Consider the following 18,140-nt stretch of genomic DNA (forward strand, 5'->3'; position numbering starts at 1 on the left):
TAATGAAAGACGTTAAGTGAAAAAAATAAAATAGAGAATTACTCACACATTATGATTACAACCATGTAAGAAATACAAACATGAAAAAAGCTGGAAAGAAATCTGCCAAAGTGAGAATAGTAGTCAAACTAGTATGTTATGGTTTTGAGCTTCTTCCTACGGCTTCTCTCTTTCCTACACTGCATTTGTAATACCTTTATAATTGAAATCTTATTAAAACTATTCACTCTTTAAGTTAGCAGTTTGAACATTTTCAAATCCCAGCAGCAAGTACAAGTAAGAGATCTGAGTGTCTGGGCGTCATTTCAACCTCCTGATGTACTGTAGCTTCTTCAGGGCAAAATATGAGGGGGGATAAGGAGCACTGCCCTGAGAATTTTATAGACATTGGAGAATATCAAGCAAGTAGAGTTAGAAAAGCTGGAAGCAAGCAACAGATTTAGAATTAAGTTCTTTAAATCAAGTTTGGAAACTTCATTCTTTGGGGCTTTGAGGAAAACAATGATACGTATTTTTTGAAGCTGAACAAAATCAGGGTCTATGATTCCAATTCCTGCTCTGACCTCTCTGCCACTGATATGTTCTTAGTTTGGGGATAAATGGATTGATTTCCTGTGTGTTAACTGACATATAGATGGTCAACGGCAATGACAGTGATGACCTATGGGCGGGGGTCGGGGGTTACTGAGCCCTTAGAGGGAAGACAGAGCCAAGAGATCGTTTTTCTTTCTTCACATCTATGAAGGCGTAACTTGAAAACAACAAACTGTTTCTCCCCTCTGAGCCAGGAAGATGACAAAATCAGTCTTAATTGTAGCAAGAGTTCTCTAGGTTATATTATAGTTAACTCCTTCCATGTAGAAAGATTAGTTAATGGCAGTTGTGGAATTTCCTTTTCTAGAGATTTGTAACAATAGGTTAGATCTACATCTGGCCTCGAATGCCTTAGGCGTGGTGCACAAAGAAACAGAATGAACAAAAATAGCACTCGCACACACACACGAATACCACGGTGTGCCCCAGTCCTCACTCGTAGATTTTAATAGAGGTTTTAAAATAGTTTATATTCTCACCCACCCTTCAGCTGAATCAAAGTCTGAACGATATCAGTCACAGAAGAAACTTAGAAAGTTGGCCAAAAGTCATTTACCTGTACTAGGAGTTCCAGCTTCCGGTCATCAAGAAGATGTACTTGACATCGACGGCCTTCCGTCATCTAAGAGAAAAGAGAAATGATGGTCACCAACAGTCTAGCTGCCTTTCACAGGTTAGAGGGTCCCCAATGCTGGATGTCACCAGGCACGTTCCTCTGGGCAAAACTTCCCCTGGGAGTTGGAGCCATATGAGGCCAAGATGCAGCAGGATTGGGTCATTCATTCATTCAACAATATTTATTGAGCATTTTCTGTGTGCCAAGCACTATTCTGAGAGCTGGGTGTATAGCAGCACACAAGACTAGGTGTCTGCCCTCATGGAGCTTACATTCTTACGGGGGAGATGTAAAATAAATTAGCAAATGCGTATATAACATAATATCAGGTAGTGATAAATGTTCTTCATTCTTGAGTCATTCTTCCATTCAATAATTTTATCACCATGCATTAGGGACACAGTTCAGTATCTGGTCTCTCCACCTCTCGACTTATCCCCCTAACTGATCGCAGGGAGCAGACGACCACCCCACTGGCAACTGCATTTGATTTCTGTGTTAATCATCCCCTCTCCTCATTTATGACTCTACTCCGTACAGAGCTTTCACTTATGTTACAGGAAGCCTGGAGATAAGTGCTCACAGCTGAACTTGACCCCTGACGCTTGTGCCTTTCACCACTAACATATCTGTGTAATATAGAAAGAGCATCTTGGCAGGAACTGGAAGACCCAAGACAAATCTTAGCCCCCCCGCTTATTGGCTGCAGGACTTTGAACAAGCCTCTGTTCATCTCTGCACCCCAATCTCAGATACAAAAGCGAGTGGGCAGGCCCAATGGGAGTGCTGGTGAATGTTTAACAGTTGGCTTTCTGGAAGGAGAGAGTTTTACTTAGTAGCATTTGCTGGAGCCCTGGCATCACCCTCAAAGGAAATCCTCTGAAGAGCAAGCCTTCTGGTAGATGTCACAGCTGGACACCACTCTAACCAAAAAGTGTCTTGCCGCTCCAAGTATCTTCACCATCTCTGATTTCAAGCTACTGTCAGGACAACACTGAGTGTTTCTAACAGACAGATATAATACACACCACCTGCAGATAGAATGCCGCTGGGAGAGGGCATGCCCCTTCCCCATACCTTCCCTGTGCATCTCTTCTACCTGGCTGTTCCTGAGTTTTGTCCTTTTATAATAAACCAGTAATCTAGTAAGTTCAAAACAAAACAAAACAAAACAAAAACCAATACACACACCTCAAGAGTGTAGATGCTAGCAAAGGACAGTAAAATAATTAGGAAGCGGATTGATTTATGTGGTTATTATAGTATTCATTACCCTTGTTTTTAATATAATTTATTTAACTGTAAGTTTATATAATTCAGTGTTAATAATGCCTATGTTTTACAAGCGGAGCACAAAATTCCTGAAAATATAACAACTGGTGCTCATGAGCTGCCCCAGTACAGCTGCCAGGACCAGAAGACCCAAGGACTCCTTTCGGTCCTTGGATTTTTAATCTGACTGTAGCCCCCACTGAAACCACCTTCTTCTTCCCCAGCTACCAGCCACTTCATGCAGATCCAAAGGAAGGATGCACATGGGCTAATTCCGGCCCTGCCTCACTACATGGGCATCAGAGTCCCTTCCTGGAAGCGCCTCCTCCAGGAAACACACAGAAGGTGGCCTCTTCTCTTCTTGCCCAACCCGGCTCATTCCCTGATCATCGGCACGTGCAAAGCTGCTGCATACTCCTACGAGAGAATTTTTTCTCCTTCACCTGAAGAAGGCATCGAAGTCATATTATTAGTCACGCTTCCATCAAGTCATATATATTATCACTCACAGTGATTCATAAGAATATGATTCAGCCGTAAAATAGAGGAAATCTTGCTATTGGTGACAACATGGATGGACTTGGAGGGCATTATGCTAAGTGAAATAAGTCAGACAGAAGAAGACAAATACTGTATGATCTCACTTATATGTGGAATCTAAAACAAACAAACAGAACCAAAAAACCATGAGCCCCTAGATACAGAGAACACACTGGTGGTTGCCAAAGACATGGGATGGACATGGGGGTTGTGAACTGGGGAAGAGGGTCAAAAAGTACAAGCTTCCAGTTAAAATAAATAAGACTTGGGAATGTATTGTACAGCATGCTAACTATAATGAATAATACTGTGTCGTATATTTGAGAGTTGCTAAGACAGCAGATATTAAAAGTTCTCATCACAAGAAAAAAATTTTGTAACATATATGGGGACAGATGTTAGCTAGACTTACTGTGGTGATCACTTCACAATATATACAGATATCGAATCATTATGTTGCATGCCTTAATATAATCTTATAAGTCAACTATATCTCAATTTAAAAAAAGAAAACAAGTTTTACAAAGTAAATAAAAAACTTTGCTGGAAAAAAAAATCTATCAGCTTCATCTCAATAATTGACCCCTCTAAATTCAAAGAAAACTACTATAATTTTAAATTACACTAAAATATATGCTTCCATACCAAAATGTATAAATTATTCTTTTAGCAAAAAAGTGCACCCAGGGCTTCCCTGGTGGCGCAGTGGTTAAGAATCCACCTGCCAATGCAGGGGACACGGGTTCGAGCCCTGGTCCAGGAAAATCCCACATGCCGCGGAGCAACTAAGCCCATGCGCCACAACTACTAAGCCTGCGCTCTAGAGCCCGCGAGCCACAACTACTGCAGCCCACGTGCCACAACTACTGAAGCCTGAGTGCCTAGAGCCCGTGCTCCGCAACAAGAGAAGCCCCCGCAATGAGAAGCCCGTGCACCGCATCGATGAGTAGCCCCCGCTCACCGCAACTAGAGAAAGCCCACGCGCAGCAACGAAGACCCAACGCAGACAAAAAAAGAAAAAAAGAAAAAGAAAAGTGCACCCAAAATGTTCAAGTTTCAATAGGGCAGCTGACAGCAACTGCACAGGTACTTTGGATAGCATTTTAGATATTTAGCACTTGAGTTCTCATTAGGAAGAACTCAAGATCAACAGAGAGGGAGTTCTAGAAAGGAGAGTGCTACAACCACCTGGCATATTATTTTGGAATTCCTTCAAAAACATTTATTAACAATCTGAGAAAATTCTCTGAAAGGTGGGGACAATTTTAAGGAATTTTTAGAAAGCAATTCTGCTTGTCCTGTGCATATTTAAAGCACAAAGTTTTGAACTTCCTTTTACTATAAAAAGTTAAGGGTATAAACACGTTCTTGAGTTACTTATTCACGTTCTAATAAGCTGTATAAAAACCAAGGAAAATTGGTACCCAAGACATTACTGTATCAAATAAAGTTCTAATCACAGTCATAAAGAAGAGGTAGCCTATCATTTTCTCAAAATATTTCCAAGCATGTAAAGTGTGATGTGACCCCGAGTTCATACCCATACCTAAAAGTGTATCGTGAGATTCTCATTTTAATCTGAAACATATAATTCCCATTCCCTTAATCTCACCTTATCTGCTCAGCAGTTTAAAGAAGTAGCTATGCATCCAGATGTTAAGATCTACCCAAGGAGCTTCCAACTTCATTCTCCTCTTCAACAAAATCTCACTACTAAGCCCTGAGGAATTTATAAGCACACTCCCTATTCTAATAGGAAATTTACAAGCTGCCTCCCTTTTGGAAGGCAAACTGTCCCCGAGAAAAGTCAGCACAGAGAAGTGAGTCTAAACCGAAACTCAACCTTGAATCATCACGTCTTTGAAAGCACAACTTTCTTTTGACAGCACAGCTGTGACTTTTCTTCTCAAAAGGGAGACCTGTCTATTCTGCACGGATGGGAGATCGGAGCAGCCTATTCTCGTCATCAGTTCAGAAGAAGTTTGCCATCCTGGGTGTGTGTGGAGAAAGAGTGGCTGGACGTCTGTAGCTTCGTCTGGCTTCCTGGGCGTAGTGAAATTTTCTTCTGAATACTAACAATTGTAAACAAATATTGCTTTCCTTGTTCTTGTTTTCAGCTGCTCAGGCACAAACTGGAGGGCCGGCATCACCCTCAAAGGAGATGCTTTTGGAGAACAAGGCTTCTTGCAGATGTCAGCTGGCTACCACTCCAGCCATAAATCGACTTGTTACGGTACAATTCCATACCAAGCAGAAGCCCGCCGAGTGCACTGTGACCCCAAAGGATACACAGAAATGTGTTATTTTGAAAGTCAGGTGTCCACCCCACTTATCCAACTTCGCTGTTAAGACACACACCGAATCACGAAAACTACATATAAACATGGAAATGCATTTGTAACATGAGCTTAAGTGAACATAGTAGAATATGAGACGTGTACTATAAAGGCAGCCAATAAAATTGTCGTGAACATGTACAGGAATGAAGAGGCAAAAATAAGACAGTTGGGGGCTTCCCTGGTGGCGCAGTGGTTGAGAATCTGCCTGCCAATGCAGGGGACACGGGGTCGAGCCCTGGTCTGGAAAGACCCCACGTGCCGCGGAGCAACTAGGCCCGTGCGCCACAACTACTGAGCCTGCGCGTCTGGAGCCTGTGCTCCGCAACAAGAGAGGCCGCGATAGTGAGAGATCCGCGCACCGCGATGAAGAGTGGCCCCCACTTGCCACAACTAGAGAAAGCCCTCGCACAGAAACGAAGACCCAACACAGCCATAAATAAATTTTAAAAAAAAATGTAAAAAAGGAAACTTAATCTAGAAGAATGAAGGACACTTTGAGGTCTGCCATAGGAAATGGAGCTCGAGAAGCTTCCTTCTCAGCAAATTCTTCTTAGATTGCCTATATCTTAACATCTCAAATCAAACTAATTAATTTACAAATGAGAATTATGATTGTCCACAGATGTGAGAAATCTCAAGACCGAAAGTCTCACACCTTCTCTCCCTGTGGGAGGAATTCATGGGAGACAGACTGTGCTCCCAGAAGGGGTTCAGGGAGCACAGGATCCGAAAGGCGGGGATTATAAATACCTGTGCTTGAGGGCCTCCATCTACCGGAGCCTGACACACTCCTGATGGCGGAAGGGGGTTCTGTCCAAACATGACAGAGGAGGCCCCTCTGCAGGGCATTACCGAAAAACAAATAACCACCTAACCAGCAACGACAAACTCCCCCAAAGGGCGATTCTGAAGAGCTTTACATGGAGGGGTACGGGGCTCAGCGTGTGAAAATATGTTTTATTAGGAATGTTTTCTCTTCAAATTCAAAACTAAGTAAACCCCATTTCAATATGCTTCTTGTTATCACCTCTTTCTCTACCCATCACCCCCTCCTCTCTCTCCCTCTTTGAGTCACTTCTTGGATGTCCACTCTCCCCTTTTTCTTGCCCCTTGTCAAATGTATCATCTACTATGGTATATACATGCAGAGGAAGTACTCTGAAGAAATAACCCTAGTTCCCCTGTTCATAATATTTTCAGAGAAAACTAATGCAATTGTGCAAATGACAACAGGGTTAACAGATAATAAACTTAGAAAAACATACGATTTCAAAAAATAAAAAACTAAAATACATTCAATTAACACATGTTGCCATAATATTTCCTGAGACTCATTTATACTGGAACTGTTATCACTAAGACACTGGGGGCTGGGGTGAGGGTAGGGAGGGGGAGGAGAGCCACGTTACCACGTGCCTACTTGTTTATAGCTCTGCACAAGTTACCAAGTTGTGATTCAGATTCATTTTAGAGACAATACTTCATGGGACAATAAAATAAGAAATATTAAAGACTCACTGGAATTGCACAAAACGAAGAATTCACATTTCCAAAACACACTTTGGAGAATTGTCAGTACTCCCCCAAACAACCCGAAATCCGACCCTTTAAAACGTTATCATCAAAGAGAAAATTCCGATTTCTGAAGTGTCCAAGCCAAGGCCCAAACCTAGAGACGTAAGTCTTAGAGCACGTCCTGTGAGCGCAGTCCATGAAGCCACGGAGCATCCCAAGGATGCCAGAAGTATGACAGCAGCACCTCACAATCTGCCCTCTGACCCAGGCCATTCTGTGGCTCGGAAGGAAATTCCAGAGACATGACTACAAGTTCCCAGGGAAATTCACTGTTGGGGCTTCTGCTGTTTGGGTCACCTCAGTGTGTCACATCCCTCTCTCCACTTCAGTTTCCTCTGCAGATAAATGAGGACCCAAGGACTCAACTAAGTACCAGAAAGTCACAGGATACCAGAATCGCAATCATTATGAAGCTGTCACATCCAGGAGACGAATAAATGCAACACATTCACAGTGGCCTCAAGAAAGACAAGCCCACAGTAAATAACTACACAGATAGAAAGGATTTCAGGCAAATTAAAGGTTGTTAAAAATATCCATCCGTCTGCTGCTCACACCTAACCTGTACCATGGACACACCAGATATAATATAATAAGTTATTATAGTGTGTATTTCATACATTATAATAAAAGTGCATGAGGGTCAAGAGGGAGGAGATACGGGGATATATGTATATGTATAGCTGATTCACTTTGTTATACAGCAGAAACTAACACACCACTGTAAAGCAATTATACTCCAATAAAGATGTTAAAAAAAAAAAAAGTGCATGAGGGGCCTCTGCCTATAACTTTTAAAAAATGTTAAAGGTATACTGTCCATTTTTACTATGATTTTTCCCTCTGTCTGATTTATCTCAAGCTTATTACCTTTTTTTTTTGTCTCTAAGTGACATCATATTAAAATAAAGATGCTAATGGAAAGAAAGGAGATACCAAGTATTAGACAGCAGAAGTCTGATTCAGAGAGAATGACTTGGTCCCAGTTTTGCTCCATGACCTCTGGCAAGTTATTTCACCTCTGCCTTTATTATGAGTCTCCTGGGTTCAGAAGGACACACACAGGCATGTCCTTGAGGTTCTTGGCTGCTGAATACAGTCAGAACTGATAAAACCCAGATGAAAGTGACTAAATGCGTGGCCCTATTATAAACAAATTCACATCACAATGCAATGTAATATAAGAACTGAAGGGACTTCTCTGGTGGCACAGTGGATAAGGCCCAATGCTCCCAATGCAGGGGGCCCGGGTTCGATCCCAGGTTAGGGAACTAGATCCCACATGCATGCCGCAACTAAGAGTTCACACGCCACAACTAAGGAGCCCATGAGCCACAACTAAGGAGTCCGCCTGCTGCAAATGAGACCTGGCACAAGCAAATAAATAAATAAATGAATAAATATTAAAAAAAAAAAAAAAGAACGGAAACAGCCTTGCATTCTTCAAAGCTTGACCCGCTGCAAGTGTGCACCTGATGAGGTCATGAGTGCGGCCAGTGTTTCACTGGAGGATCTTTGGAAAGCAGACTGAGGTGTGGCTACTGCCCGGGTCTCTCTGCCTCCAGCGAAAGGAAACTGGGTTTTCTCTGGTGACACAAGAAGAGGAGTCGTGGTGTTGTGTGGGTACTAAGGGCTTGGGGACAGTGGAGGGCTGCGTGGGCAGGTGTGTCACAGGGAAGATCAAATCTGACTCCATATTGGATCTGTCTCTTTTTCTTTAACCTTTGTATCCTATTGCTTTTCCTGCAAGTTAATCACTGAAAGAATGTTGCCTACAGCCTACAATACACAGGATACCCCATTCTCAAGGCTCTGACCTTTAAAGGTATAACTTTTCCACTCCTAAGAGATAAAAAATTACAGAACAGAAAATAACATTTGTCTTTTTTTCCCAAATCCATTAATTGCATTATGTTTTGAATTTTATTTTATTTTTTTTATATAGCAGGTTCTTATTAGTTATCTATTTTATATATATTAGTGTATACATGTCAATCCCAATCTCCCAATTCATCACACCACCACCGCCCCGCCCCGCCAGCCCCCCGCTTTCCCCCCTTGGTGTCCATACGTTTGTTCTCTACATCTGTGTCTCTATTTCTGCCCTGCAAACTGGTTCATCTGTACCATTTTTCTAGGTTCCACATACATGCGTTAATATACGATATTTGTTTTTCTCTTTCTGACTTACTTCACTCTGTATGACAGTCTCTAGATCCATCCACGTCTCTACAAATGACCCAATTTCGTTCCTTTTTATGGCTGAGTAATATTCCATTGTATATGTGTACCACATCTTCTTTATCCATTCATCTGTCGATGGGCATTTAGGTTGCTTCCATGACCTGGCTATTGTAAATAGTGCTTCAATGAACATTGGGGTGCATGTGTCTTTTTGAATTATGGTTTTCTCTGGGTATACGCCCAGGAGTGGGATTGCTGGGTCATAACAACATTTGTCTTGTTGGAGGTTTATAGGAACGTTGTGACCAGACCTATGGGGACAGCTGCCAGAACAAAGGATTCCGACAGCAAGAAGTGTGCACCAGCCAACCACACCCCGTCCCCTTTTAGTATAAAAGAAGCCTGAATTCCAACGTGGGCAAGCTGGTTCTTTGGGACACGAGTGCATCATCTTCTCGACCTGCTGGCTTTCTGAATAAAGTCGCTATCCGTTACCCCAGCAACTCATCTCTTGATTTACTGGCCTGTCATGCAGCAAGCAGCATGAGCTTGGACCTGGTAACAGGTGGACCGTTTTAGACCCCGACTCTGCCACCCTGCAGACCACTGCTGTGTGTGATCAAGCCACAAGTCCTACTGGACCATCATTTCAATCCTCTCCAGATGGGACTGCAGGGGAGAGGGTCAAAAAACATTAATAATCGGTCTCTGGGCCTAAAGTTGAGAAGAAAGGGATAGACTCAGATAGGTCGGAGGAGAGGACAACCTGGGAGCTCCACTGATGGGCTCATGTGACCCCAGTGGAGAGGAACTCCTACCCAGAGCTCCGCTGTGGGATGTGGGGAAGGAGGGGATTCTTTTCCCCTTCCAACAAGACACTGCAATCTGAGGACAAGCTATAGACATGGAGTCGGACAGGTGCGTCTCAGATACAGAAGGTCAAGGCCCAAGTGGGGAATTTCAGCCCAGGGCCAGAGTGTGACAGATGATTGCCCTCACCCATCTGAGAGCCAACCCTCTGACTAAATGGTCAGGAGGAAAGGGACACTGCGAGAGCCACATGCAGGGGCCCTGGTTATGCACCACGGACACCACCTTGGCGACCACAGAGCAGTGAAGCCACTGCAGTTCAGTCAACAGAAGTTAACAGAAATTAACGGAAGTGCAGGTGAGGCCTCCAGCCCCTGGAAGGCAGCAGAGCTTTCTTTTTTTTTTTTTTTTTTTTTTTTTATAAGTATTTTAATTAATTAATTAATTTTATTTTTGGCTGTGTTGGGTCTTCGTTTCTGTGCAAGGGCTTTCTCTAGTTGTGGCAAGTGGGGGCCACTCTTCATCACGGTGCGCGGGCCTCTCACTATCGTGGCTTCTCCCATTGCGGAGCACAGGCTCCAGACGCGCACGCTCAGTAGTTGTGGCGCACGGGCCTAGCCGCTCCGCGGCATGTGGGATCCTCCCAGACCAGGGCTCGAACCCGTGTCCCCTGCATCGGCAGGCAGATTCCCAACCACTGCGCCACCAGGGAAGCCCCCAGCAGAGCTTTCTGAATTACATTCTGACCAGCTGGACACTGAAAGAACGATAACCTGATTGTCCTTTCTCCTGCCACTGCCAGAGCATCTTCCGAAGACAGGATTTTCTTGACCACCCTTTTGAGTATATTAGCAAGATCTCAATCCATTATTCTACCCAAAATACACATATTAACCCATATTCACCTCATTCACAGCACATCTACAGGCAAGCTTTTGCTTTCTACCCAGGCCTAGGGTCCCACAAAGCTTTGGTTCTGCAACCAGAAGAACTAAAGTCTCTGAAGATTCACGGAGACTCCATGCTACTTGACATTCCATTATTATTGTTATTATTATTTGGAGAGGGATGGGCAAAGGGAATAGAGCTTTCTCATAGGTGAAGGGGAGTTGGGAGTTCCGACCAGAGAGGGAGTCTCAGGCAGCCTGGATAGAGGCCGGCCGGAAACAGAAGGTGGGAATGTATAGCCAGCAGAATCCTGAGCAGATCTGGATGGAAGGCCTTGGGGAATAAAGGCCTGAGGAGGAGATTCCCGACGTGGTTATAAAACATCCCTCGTTGATTAGCACCGTGGCTACCATTTGTGAGAGATGAGTATCTGAACGCTGGATAACGAGCCCTCTGAGATCTGGCCTCACCTCACCACATCTGGTTTTTTCAAATGCTCTCCTTCCCCAGGCCCCATCCCTGCAATTCCAAGACCAGTCCAAGTCCAGGACTCACCTGCCCTGGACTTCTGAGTTCTGTTTCCCTGAGGGCCACCCTTACCTCAGGGCCTGGCCCATGCTGTCTCTTTTGCCTGGAAACACTTTCTCTTCCCTCATGTACACAAAGGACCATCCCTGGCTGCCTGCCTGGTCCAGGCCACGCACCAAGCCAGGGCCTGGAGACACAGCGGTGACCAAAGGAAGCACCATCTTGATTCTCAGAGGTCACTGGCTTGAGGGGAAGACGGACATGACTTTCACTCATTCTTGTAGACTCAGCTGTGTTGATACACATGCTTTCTCCTCCCCGTGGGGGGATTTTCCCACCCCTGGCTGGCAGCTACAATGCCAGGCCTGGAGCCTTCCCTCCTGTCCTCCCCAGGTCACTGCGCCGGGGTTTACAGAGGATGGGAGGAGGGCTCTGGGGCCTGACCACCTGGGTTCGTGTCTTATCCCAGCTTCACTGGGGGCTAGCTGGGTGTAACCCCCCACAAGGACTTTGCCAATTTGTGCCTCACTCCCCAGTCTATGAAATGGAGACCATCCTCGTGCCAACCTCGTGGAACTGGTGAAAGGGATAACTAAGTTAACACACATAGAGTGTGCATGGCACGGAGTAGGCTCAATATCACCTTTAGCAGTCTCTAGTCAGGGGACTTCCCTGGTGGTGCAGTGGTTAAGAATCCACCTGCCTATTCAGGGGACATGGGTTCGAACCCTGGTCCGGGAAGATCCCACATGCCGTGGAGCAACTAAGCCAGTGCGCCACAACTACTGAGCCTATGCTCTAGAGCCTGCGAGCCACAACTACTGAGCCCACGTGCCGCAACTACTGAAGCCTGCACGTCCTAGAGCCAACGCGCCGCAGCTACTGAGCCCGCGTGCTGCAACTACTGAAGCCCACGTGCCTAGAGCCCGTGCTCCGCAACAAGAGAAGCCACCGCAATGAGAAGCCCGCGCACCGCGATTAAGAGTAGCCCCCGCTCACCGCAACTAGAGAAAGCCTGCGTGCAGCAACCAAGACCCAACGCAGCCAAAAAAAAAAGAAAAAAAAGTCTCTAGTCAGGGAAGGTGACACTCCTCTGAGCAGCAGTGTCAGGGAGACGAGAGACTACGTGTCCTGCCCTGCAGGGCGGAACCCGGTTTTCATCAACTGCTGCCACGCCCCCACCTCCACACCTGCAGGACGGCCTGGGTGAGGCTGCAGCTTTCGGCCACTCATGCCAGGCTGTCTGCCGCTGTGGCCGGATGGGAGAGGACAATGGCCTGGGCGGGCAACATCTGGGTGGCTGTCCCCAGCGCTGAGCAAGTACCAGGTCTTCACAGAGCAGAGGCCACGGGGCCCTGGTGCCGGGTAAAGGGGCTACTCCACCCAGACAGAGCACCTGGAGGTCCAGCCCTCCCCCAAACAGCAATGGCTGCTTTTCATCCCACGCTCCCTGCCAGCGTCCACAGAGAGCTGGTGGGAGGCATGCCGGAGCCAGACGAGGAATGGAGGTTTAGGGGTGCCAGCGTCACGTGTAAGATGACGACGGTGGCGACCACAAGAACTGCCAGGCCACATACACACTCTGTCACTGGAGGAGGAGACGAAGGCCTCTTGCTGGCAAGGAGGCCTCGCCTGTTTCTCTTGGCAGATTCAGGGTGTTATTCTTACTGACAACTGTTCACGACACAGGTGTCTGTGCAGACGTCCTTCAAGGCTGGCTGAGAAGGTATAAACTCTGAAGAAACAAAACATACAAAGAAGCAGCAAGAACCCTTCTAAGCCATCTGACATCCCGCTGTTCTCCTTGAAGGGAGGAAAGAAGAAGGAAAATGACACCTGGGCTTTGGCACATGGAGTTCTGGCTTCAGTATCTCAGGGATAGAGTTTTGGTTGAAATGGAGATGCTTTTTCCAAAGGAAAAGGCAAATATCTACACTTTCTTTTGTTCTGATGACTGTACTTGGAATTTTTATAGAAAAGGAGGACTGATGGGGTAGTCTGACGGGGACCCCAGACTCAAGGAAAATGGTTTTTAAAAGTCCAAAAAAAAGATAAGGTTGACTCTGTGGATCGAAAAGAATATTTTTTGTATGAGGTCGAAACTTTAACACATAAACTTTTAAGATAAAAACAACATAATAAAAATAAAATTGAATGAGAAAGTGAAGATTGTGACATCCAAAGAACACAAAGTATCTGCACAGAGGATTCCCAAAGGTGACTAGATTGTAGTATAATATATACAACGTGTCAGGGGCATAGAGTACATTATACATATTCTGTATCGATACATAGATGAGAAAGTGTCACAAGTTTAGAGGAACAGAGGTGGAACACTGAAGCTGAGATTTAAAATAAGGAAAGTCTAAGGACAATGAAAGAGCCTTTAAAGATACGTTCCAAGCAAGAAGAGCAAGGAAAGGAAAGTTTTCATTGTTTGGTGCTAATGGATTTTTGTTAAAAGATGAGCTGCTGGACCACTCAGTTTAATCTTCTCAACCAAGAAGGGAAACGGTAGGACTAACGACTAAAAGAATATAAACTAACTGCACCTCTTTCCCCGGAAAAAATCTCAGGTGCTTCATACAGTTAAATATTAAAAATAGATAGGTTTATCAGGTCTTTCTAAGCATAAAAGCAATGGATGAGCCAAAAGTGAAAAATGTATAGATTTGATTACATTTTTAAATAATTTTACTCCATAAATCACCATCAGCAAAAAGAAAAAGCAAATGCAAAGTTGGGGGGGAAGAGACAACAACTATAATGAAGGGTTACTATGTTAAAGATAAAATTAATTAATTCGTAGATGACTACAAGTTAAGTAGAAGACTACTAATAGCCTACAGGAAATAAAACTAAGATGCAAATGGCTAAAAAGTTCATCTTCTTTGACAGTAATTTCTCCTCTAGAAAAGATCTATCCATCTTTCTAGCAATCCAGAGAGTAATCTAGTGACCGCCCCTCCTGAAATAAGAGAAATGGGTTTAAAGGATTATACAAAGTAGTGTCCATCATGGTGTGTATTCATTCTGCAAATGTTTATGCTACATAGTTATGTGCCTGGCATTTTATTAGATATATAATGATGAACACAATTTTGTTCCTATACTTAACGAGCTTCTATGTCCAACAGAAGAAATACCCAAGTCAACAGGAGATTACAGTGTAATCTGTGTGACCATGGGGTGGGCATAAGATGCAATGAGGCAGAGGGTCGGGGGGACCCTCCCTCATACCTGGAGGATGGGTGAGCGCTCAGGTGAGGAAGTGATATCTGAAGACAGCACGTCGGCAGAGACAACCTGACGTAAGAAGAGCTGGATGGGAGAGAACGTGGCATGTTCTGGAAACATCAGCCAGGCAGTAGAGCTGGGGCACAGGGTGGTGGGTGGGCGTGGAGCAGTGAGAAATACAGCTGGAGAACCCTACTTATGACAACAGGAAGAAGGAGCAACTTATATCAATCGTCTGAGGATGGCTAAACCATTGATGAAATAGTTAAGTATCCACTGGACCACGTTTCCAAATCAATTTAATCCTAACTGGTGTAAAAATGAGGGGAGCCTGGAAAGAGGGTTCTAATTGCAGGTGTTGAGGCTCACTGCCTTAGAAAACGCACAAGCAGTTGGTAAATTATAAAGAGATACTAAACATAAGCTCTCCATATCCATATTACCCCCCAACGATTTGTAACCAGACACAGAAAGTGTGCTGACCAAATGTGTAGATGACAAGAGGTTTGTTTAGATGGTAGCTTCCACGTCTACAGGTTGGGGGTCATATTGTTTATGGTTTCAGGTCCTGTTCTTAGTTCACGAGTTAGAAGTACAGCATCCTGAATAATGAAATCAAGAGGTCTCCTACACTCTACTACGATTAAACTATTTCTGGAAATTTGTGTTTAATTCTGGGTACCATATTTTCGGGTAGGACATGAAAGAAAGCGGAGCAAGACCAAAGAAGGGTAGTCAGACTGGGTAAAGATATGGAAACCATGTCTTCTCGGGGCTGATGGAAAAGCTGCATGCTGGCTTCGGTGAGAGGGACCCTGTCATCTATCCCCCACGCAAGACACCTCTGCGAGTGAAAAGGGAGGCTATCATGGATCCCACGGGGGTACCAGGTATAAACTGGACTGTCCTGGGAAGGCCTGGACGTGGGGACTTGCTAATGTGATGATCTAAAGCTAATTTGATGATTATGTTTGATAACTTAATGAGAAGGGAGAACTTTGCTTTGGCGGGCAGAAATGGGATCAATGAGTAGAAGTTTCAAAAGACACATCAGATTTCAATAGACGGGAGAACTTTCTAACAAGCATCACTGTTCAAAATGGAACAAGTTGCCCCACCACCACTGCAAGTAATCAGGAAGGGCCAGAAGACTGTCAGCCTGCGATGCTGTAGAAAGGGTTACTGGACTCTGGGGGAAGGTGGATGGACACATTCTAAGGTATGAGCCACGGATATACGTGTACACCTATAAACAAGAATTCCCCCCAAAACAGATTCATTCTAATAACTCATGTATTTACTTATAATGCTTCCTGCTACAATATTACACGTACTTTGATGAAACAAATAGTCACCACATCCACTGACTGCTTCAGAAGACTTTAAGAAAATCACACTACAGATGGTAGGCACAAACACATTATTCTACTTTTTCCCTTACCAATTTCCTTTGTATAAACGTGCAATCAAAAGTCCTCTATTTAGGGACTTCCCTGGTGGCGCAGTGGTGAAGAATCCGCCTGCCAATGCAGGGCACACATTGATCCCTGGTCCGGGAAGATCCCACATGGCGCGAAGCAGCTAAGCCCGTGCGCCACAACTACTGAGCCTGCACTCTAGAGCCCATAAGCCACAACTACTGAGCCTGCATGCCACAACTACTGAAGCCTGTGTGTCTAGAGCCCGTGCTCCGCAACAAGAGAAGCCACTGCAATGAGAAGCCAACGAAGAGTAGCCCCCGCACGCCACAACTAGAGAAAGCCCGCGTGCAGCAACGAAGACCCAACACAGCCAAATAAATAAATAAATAAATTTATTTTTTTAAAAAAGTCCTCTATTTAAAACGCAATGCTCATTGCAGCACTATTTACAATAGCCAGGACATGGAAGCAACCTAAATGTCCATCAACAGAGGAATGGATAAAGAAGATGTGGTACATATACAATGGAATATTACTCAGCCATAAAAAAAAATGAAATAATGCCATTTGCAGCAACATGGATGGACCCAGAGATTGTCATACTGAGTGAAGTAAGTCAGAGAAAGACAAATATCATATGATATCACTTATATGTGGAATCTAAAAAAAGGGTACAAATGAACTTATCTACAAAACAGAAATAGAGTCACAGACATAGAAAACAAACTTATGGTTACCAGGGGGTAAAGGTGGGGGAGGGATAAATTGGGAGATTGGGATTGACATATACACACTACTATATATAAAATAGATAACTAATAAAGACCTACTGTATAGCACAGGGAACTCTACTCAATACTCTGTAATGGCCTATATGGAAAAAGAATCGAAAAAAGAGTGGATATACGTATGTGTATAACTGATTCACATTGCTGTACACCTGAAACTAACACAACACTGTAAATCAACTATACCTCAATAAAAATTAAAAGAAAAAACACACACACATGAAACTGCAATGCTGTATGGGGTGGTTATATGTTTCTGTAGTTGGTTTGCTCTTCATGTAACTGACAACCAAGAACCAATGACATTTTCTTGGTAACATGACTCTGCCTATTTTATTCCAATGTCTAATTCAATCTGTCATTTTAAATTAATTTTTTATTTTTGCTTATGTTGTGCTCAGTGGGATGAGACAACACTATTTATAGCCATGGGTCTTATTAAGCAATAGGTTACCACATTTTTATTGTAAATTATTTTGTTGATCTTAAATTATATATATGTGTGTGTGTGTGTGTGTATATATATATATATATATATATATATATATATATATATATATATATATATATATATATATATGATTGAAATAGAATGACATGACTATCCTAACAGGCACTCAATAAATATTTGTACATACATTAATATACATTCAAATAACATATATTCTTATATATCATTTCAAGGGCAATTCCAAACTATAGGTACTATAGAACTTGATTTGCATTTAATGAGCTATGTTTTAATTTGCCTATTCTGTAGAAACATACCCCCAAACCCAGGCTCAGAAACACATGCATTCTTTGTGGTTTATATTATCTGCGTGATGACATAGCAAATGAGCAGAATTATCATCAGTCTGCCATCAGTGATAGCTGGGGTGCCTTGCCACACAGATAAGAGAATTTGGGACTGGGTTGTCCCTCCCACAAACAACCCGCTTTGTGTATTATACAGTCAAACTCTCCACTACCCCGAGGGATGTGAGGGGCAGAAAAGAGTATTTTAGACATCCACAAGCTCCTGGAGTTCCATGCTTGGGTCTTTGGTGACTCTGAAGCAAGGTGGGAGAGAACAGATGCCTAAGACAGTGGATCGGTCCCCAGGCCACCTGCTTTCACAGAACCTGCATGAGATACAAAGCAGCCACACGCCACTCGTGCCTGAGTCCAGGGGCCCAGTGCGCAGATGCCAAATCTTCCCGGCTTGGAAGGAAGCGCTCCAGCCCAAGAGCTGATCCTTCTGAGACTCACGCTTAAATCAGATCATATTTCCAATGGCATCACAGCACAGCAGACCCGGGGCACATGGGTGCCTTGATCTGGAAAGCCACAGCCCTGCAGGATGGTC

The 18,140-nt window shown here is 44.0% G+C and overlaps 1 protein-coding gene across 9 annotated transcripts in view; it reads right to left on the bottom strand.

Moving 5' to 3' along the window:
* The window catches only part of FRMD4A (FERM domain containing 4A), a 466,908-nt gene that overhangs the window by 194,348 nt on the left and 254,420 nt on the right, over positions 1 to 18,140 (bottom strand). For 8 of the 9 annotated variants that reach the window (XR_014261317.1, XR_014261318.1, XM_082452755.1 and 5 more), the window contains exon 2: positions 1,151 to 1,216. Coding sequence is in view for 7 of the 9 variants with exons in the window: in XM_082452755.1 (XP_082308881.1) it covers positions 1,151 to 1,216 (66 nt within the window). In the remaining 2 variants the exon portion in view is untranslated. Of the gene's footprint in view, positions 1 to 1,150; positions 1,217 to 4,634; positions 5,501 to 18,140 lie in introns of those variants that run through there. The other variant, XM_082452757.1, reaches the window with a different exon arrangement.

Source organism: Balaenoptera physalus, assembly GCF_965194825.1.
Source record: "Balaenoptera physalus genome assembly, chromosome: 2".
NCBI classification, from domain to species: domain Eukaryota; kingdom Metazoa; phylum Chordata; class Mammalia; order Artiodactyla; family Balaenopteridae; genus Balaenoptera; species Balaenoptera physalus.